This window comes from Cynara cardunculus (assembly GCF_001531365.2).
Source record: "Cynara cardunculus var. scolymus isolate 2C chromosome LG 5, CcrdV1, whole genome shotgun sequence".
NCBI classification, from domain to species: Eukaryota; Viridiplantae; Streptophyta; class Magnoliopsida; order Asterales; family Asteraceae; genus Cynara; species Cynara cardunculus.
In genome coordinates this window covers 29,816,582-29,822,894 of record NC_037532.1, presented here as the reverse complement: position 1 = coordinate 29,822,894, position 6,313 = coordinate 29,816,582, and the positions used below count along the sequence as shown (strand labels likewise).

The following is a 6,313-nucleotide window of genomic DNA, read 5'->3' as shown; positions in this document are numbered from 1 at the left end:
GTTTATTCGATAGGAGAATCAATCGGATTAAGATCAGATGAAAATCCTAATGATAACCAACTGAAGATAGATAGATCTGATGGGTTAAAAATCTGAAATCTTAAACAACAGGATAGGATGATACCATATAGATATTATCCGATGCAATATAATACATCGGATATGGTTCATAAGGTAAACAAGAACTTTTCTTCTTAAGTGTTTGATCGGATGTTATAAGTATTATTATCAAATCTGATGGTTGAGACCAACAAAAAATATAATATTTTGAGAGATAAAATAGACAATTATACATATTCAGACGTTTATCAATAAACAGTTTTATTGACTCAGATTTCAGACTTTAGCAACATCTTTAATCAATCAGAAATAAAATAAGACTTTAGAATTCAACATCTTTTAAAAAATAAACGTCATGTGATAGTTTTTAAAAAAATTGATAGCATGAAACAATGAGTTAATAAATACAAATATAAAGAACAAACTCTAAAAGCTTCTACAAAAATATTCATCTATATTACATTGATTTAAAAGTTTGTAATTATATAGTATAATAAATACAAATATAAAGAACAAACTCTTGCAAGTAATGATAAATTATTTTTCTATTAATTAGTATAATAAACCTATGGTTCTTTTTATTATATCCATTTTAATCGGTAAACATTGGATCTAAGAATTGATAATGTAGATGTGAAACTATGTTGTAATTATAGATTATTTGGGAAAAAATCACATTAATATCTATTAATATCATGTAGACTAATTAAAGCACTTATCAACTTATTATAAGTCAGAAGGGTTTAACTTTTTCAAAAACTCCTTATTACCGGTTTGGCACCGATATAAGTTGTTTATCCAAACACTAAAAAATGCTTATTACCGGTATCACACCAGAATAAGTCAATAAATTGTTTTTATAAGCAATCTCAAACACCCTCTTAGAAGACAAAATATTAATATGAAATAGCAAGAATTACTTAGAGGTTTATACTTTATACATTAAATAAGAAAACATAGACAAAATTCGTGATGATATTTTGATGAATTTAACCTAATTGCATACTCGATGTTATAAAATTAGTCGATCAAATATCAAATAATAGGTTTCATGTAGGGTCATATATATATATATATATATGCAATGACGTGAGCAAGAAATATAGAGAACAATGGGGTGGTGGATCAAGGGACCATAACGCATTTTCCATTAGATCCTTCACTGCAAATCTTCTGCTTCTTTTTTACATTTATAACATTACATCCTTCTCTTTCTCATCTTTCTACTAAACCAATCAAAACATCTCTCTCTCTCTCTCTCTCTATACGTCTCTCTATTATATGTGTTACAAATTGTCTGTCTTCTTCCTCTTTCTTATTCTCTTTCTGTCATTCTATATCTAACCACTATATCTCCATACATACATATATATATATATATACACACTCCCAAACTAGCTTCATCAGACTCCTGAATCTTGCTCTGGTAAGCCTTTCTTCCATGTTTATGCATGCATGCATGTATTACAGTATACATATATATACATATATTTTGTGTCATCCATTTAAGCTAAAGCTTAATTTTACCATCTATATATATATATATATATATATGTTATATATGCATGTATATATATGTCTTTCTGCAAGTCATATATATGAAGAGAGAGAGAGAGAGAGAGAGGCAGTACTCCGCCGTTGATTACTGGGGTTCAAACTTTCTAGATCAGAAAAGAAAGTGGGAAATGTGAAGAGATGATGCTATTGGAACTTCAGACAAACAGACAATAAGCGCAGGCTCCATATAAAAACAACATCTCTCTCTCTCACACACACACATATATACATATACATATACATACAGACAGACAGAGAGAGAATGCAAACAAAAAAGAAGGAAAACCCTATCTTTTTATCATCTGTGCCAGGCCTCCTTGATTCCATCAAAACCATCATGTTCTTCCTTTTCACCCCCCCCCCCCCCCCCCCCCCCTTCAATCTTTTTGACCTAAACGCGTGCAATATACTTACGAGAAGTTGCTTTTGTTACATGGGAATTTAACCTAACAGAGTTTGTGTAACCAGAGATTGGGATATGAAGTCCGATCAGACATAAGTATTGCAACTTTGAAAAGGCTGCTTTTCCTTAATTTGTTTAATTATTCATTGAGTTGGATCGATGGAATAAGGTTTTTGTTGAAAGGGGGTTGAAAAGTATATTATATAATACATGAGGGATCGAAATCGCCACTAAAAGTAGAGGATAACCATTGATGGAGAAACCTCCATTCTTGATGCATCATTTTCACCATACACCCAACACAAGACACCATGATTACCAAGGACACAAGAGGCTTAGGTCCAAAGTCCAAACCCCAACCCCCCCCCCCCCCCCCCCCCCCCCCCCTACTATACATTCTCATGGTTTTCAACAAGCCAAAAAAGATAATTCAAATTTTATATTATTTATTTTCCCTTTCATCATTTGGTATCAATCTATTCTTCTTTTAACCCCGACCTACAAAAATTATTACATGTGAAAATTATATCTTTCGCTTTCTACACCACAAATATTAAAATATACGTTTAACAAAATTATATTTTATATTATCGTATTCTAATTTATTTTCGTTTGGTAAGTATAGCTCATTTGTCGTTTGACACATTGATCATTTAAAATACGTACTTGTTCTGCAGCGGTCTTGATCGATATAAAGATCTAAAATAATATTTGTACATGCAAAGCTTTTTCACTTGACCTAATTGACAATGAGTTGAGTAAATTTGGGATATGATGATATATGCAAATATTTTTCGAATGTGGAATCTTTGATCTCAATTCATAGTTTTCGGTGTCGTCATCCAAGTCTTCTACGAGACAGAACTATTGTCGTGATATATGGGATTCGTTGTGCGACATGCCCTGGGGGTATCGTATTATTAGATCTCTAATTAAATTTTCGGGGTCCGAAAATTAATGGTCAATGAGTGATGTGATATATGCTTGTTATATAAGTTGTCATTCCCAACTTATCTTACCTTCACAACAACTGTAAACATTATGCGGACTCTACTCATTTGTCTTTCTAGAGAAGAATAAGTACTGTCTGAGTTATGAGTGTAGCTCACCACCAAATGAGTTGATAATTGTCTCTGATAACCACTTGTCACTTTTTTATTTGTATAGTTCATAATTCTCTTTTTCATCTTCTCTTTTCCTTTATAGTCTTTCTATCTTCTCTTTTGTGCTCATGCTTGCATCTCAACCCACAAACAAATTTTCAATTGCTCAGCTCTATGCTTATGATTATATTCAAAGATCATGATATAGAACTAAAGCAAAGTTGGTGGTGAATTTAATGTAGAATTGAAGCAGTGTACGATATAGTACCAGTTGGTTATCATGGACACCATGGATCAGTCATCATGCGTCCCTCCTGGATTCCGATTTCATCCAACAGATGAAGAACTTGTTGGTTACTATCTCAGGAAGAAGGTTGCATCTCAGAAGATCGATCTTGATGTCATTAGAGATATCGATCTATACAGGATTGAACCTTGGGATCTGATAGGTAACTCTTACTGCTTGTTAATTAAGCTTCTTTTTATGTGTTGCTACAAGATCCAACGACAATAGTAGAACCATTTATTTGCTTAACTTTTCATTATTAGTTACTAAATTAGGGTTTGAGTTTTTTCGTTTCATTTCTAAAATCTTTATATTTTCTCAGCATCTTAGCCAGCCATCATCCAACATACCAAGTTATGCTGTTATGGCAAGAGATTGTTTTCAGTATATACTTAGCTGATGAGATATGATTAAGTACTGGTCAATGACTAACATCGATCGGTTTTTCCATTCAGAGAGATGTCGGATTGGATACGAAGAGCAAACTGAATGGTATTTCTTTAGTCACAAGGATAAAAAGTACCCCACCGGAACGAGGACAAATAGAGCAACAATGGCAGGTTTCTGGAAGGCTACAGGAAGAGATAAAGCAGTCTATGAAAAACTAAGGCTCATAGGAATGAGGAAAACTCTTGTGTTCTACAAAGGAAGGGCACCAAATGGCCAGAAAACCGATTGGATCATGCATGAATACAGGCTTGAATCCGAAGAAAATGGTCCTCCTCAGGCAAGCAATTTGAATCAACCATCTTTCATCTATATATTAAAGAAATGTTCTTTGACCACCGTATATATACACAATTCTCTTTCGATCATCATCTTCTTCCATTTCTTATCATGGGTTCTACTCTTTCTGTCAAATCTTTGCATTTAACCTTTTAGAAAGTGTTTCTTGATTACCATATACACAGTTCTACTCATCTTTTGCATTTGTTTCTACTCTTTCTGCTAAATCTTGATCTTGGATCAAGTTACCAGAATGTCGATCCGTATGTTCAGTCTTCCACCATTTCTTATATTTCATAAAAATTGTTCTTGGTTTCTCTTTTTATTAAAAAAAACTCATATCGGTATGTAGTATCCAGTATTCGAGTAAGTATTTCTAATAACTCATGTCAGATCATGGTTAGTTTGTAGAGATCCTCACTCATGAAATCCTGATTTCCAGTAACTTTAATTAGCTTCTGTTTTTTAAGTTTAATTCAATCAACGATATTATGTGTGTGTATGGAATAAAACATCTTTTTCATGCATGCTCTCCACCACTATCTTGTAATCTTTGAGTGTGCGTTTGTGTGTGTCTTTTCTCTTTTCTTTTGGTGTAAAATCCTTGAGTGTGTATATGTGTTGTGTCTGGTGAGGCAAAATTTTGACTTTCAGGACCATCCATATATATAAATCAAAAAAGTTCATCACAAAGATGATTTCAATCCAACCGAAAATGGACGTACTTCCCTTTTTACTTTGAGCTTTTCAAGTCAAAGAAGTCTCCACTTTAATTCAACACAAACATCATCCCAACACCTAGCTAGATCATGTTTTCACCACACTTTCACTTTCTTTTTTTAGTTTTGATTAAAAATCACTAGTTATAGTTTTTCCTTTTACTTAACTTGATTAATCAAGTCTAGCGATCGATATCTTGCAGGAAGAAGGATGGGTGGTCTGTCGTGCATTCAAGAAACGATCAACCGGGCAAACAAAACATGTAGAAGGATGGGAATCAAACTTCTTCTATGATGATTCAAGCCGCGTTAGCCCAGCCATGGATCCAGTTGATTATATTACAAATCAGCCTCCAAGTTCTGTGTTTTCACAAAGCTTCATGTGCAAGCAAGAGTTGGAAGCAGCAGAGAGTTTGAACTTTGTGCATTGTGATCAATTTGTACAACTTCCACAGCTTGAAAGCCCATCTCTACCGTCAACAAAGAGGCCTATAAGCTCTATATCATTGGTGTCATCATCGGAAAATAATGATCAAGAAGATGATCTAGCCGGATCAGGAGGGAGAAACATAAACAATAACAGTAAGAATAATAAAGAGAATGCTAATAAAGTGACTGATTGGAGGGCTCTTGATAAGTTTGTAGCTTCTCAGTTGAGCCACGAGGATAGATATGGGGTCGGGGAAGGTTTGTCTTCGAGCTTTGAAGGGAAAGAACATTCTGATTTGGCTTATATGTTTATGGAAGGTGGTAGAGAAGAAGAAGATGGAGGAGGAGGAGGGAAGCTGAATGGGCTCCTGAGTTCAATAAGCCAAGATCATTGTGATATTGGGATATGCATATTTGATAAGTGATGAATATGAAGGAGTGTAGTGATGATGGAGGAGATGATCATAGTAGTTTGATATGTATAAGTTTGCATCATCTTGAGACATATATATATAACATATACATGTATCTCTCTCTTTCTTTCTCTCTTTATATATATGGTTGTGAAGGAGTCATAAGAGTATCAATAAGAGCCTTTTTCTCTAGATTATGAACTACTCATACACAATATATATACACCAATTTATTTGTTCCAATTGTTATCAAACCAAATGGTTATGAATTTAAGTTTGTTTCTTGAACTCTCTTTATTCATCTTAATCTAACGGTTTAATTAAGTGGGTTCTTCGATTCTTTTTCTTGGGGTTTATCCCTAGATCTTTTCCCTCTCTCTTCTAAAAAAGTTGAGAACCGTGAAAATAGTGAATCATATCTTGTTTCATATTGTGAAATTTAAGTTCATGTTTCATATGAAAGATATGCATTGCTAAACAACTTATATATGTGAAACAATACCTTAAATCCTAACCTTAGATGAAAAACAAAATTACGTGGCACGACACATAAATATTGGTTCTCATGAGTTTGTGACGTTTTGTGGTTCTCACATGATTAGTCTCTTATATATATA

General features: G+C 33.5%; 1 protein-coding gene across 2 annotated transcripts; it reads left to right on the top strand.

The window, feature by feature from the left end:
• The first annotated feature begins 1,433 nt into the window (after nucleotides 1-1,433).
• On the top strand, nucleotides 1,434-5,776 carry LOC112513412 (NAC domain-containing protein 76-like). Of its 2 annotated transcripts, none has more exons than XM_025119666.1 (4): nucleotides 1,434-1,486; nucleotides 3,366-3,572; nucleotides 3,865-4,136; nucleotides 5,058-5,776. In XM_025119666.1, exons 2-4 carry the CDS (start codon nucleotides 3,404-3,406, stop codon nucleotides 5,706-5,708), a joined length of 1,092 nt encoding a protein of 363 aa, XP_024975434.1. In that variant the 5' UTR covers nucleotides 1,434-1,486; nucleotides 3,366-3,403; the 3' UTR covers nucleotides 5,709-5,776. The 2 variants fall into 2 exon arrangements, with proteins under 2 accessions (XP_024975434.1, XP_024975433.1); XM_025119665.1 differs by lacking the exon at nucleotides 1,434-1,486 and adding an exon at nucleotides 3,119-3,181.
• The last annotated feature ends 537 nt before the right edge of the window (nucleotides 5,777-6,313 follow it).

What these genes read in the sequence shown, in the direction of transcription:
- LOC112513412 (XM_025119666.1), top strand. Translation starts at nt 3,404, where the DNA reads ATGGACACCATGGATCAGTCATCATGCGTCCCTCCTGGATTCCGATTT. An exon ending in TGAACCTTGGGATCTGATAG is followed by an intron (nt 3,573 to 3,864) that starts GTAACTCTTACT and finishes TTTTCCATTCAG; the next exon opens with AGAGATGTCGGATTGGATAC. An exon ending in AAGAAAATGGTCCTCCTCAG is followed by an intron (nt 4,137 to 5,057) that starts GCAAGCAATTTG and finishes GATATCTTGCAG; the next exon opens with GAAGAAGGATGGGTGGTCTG.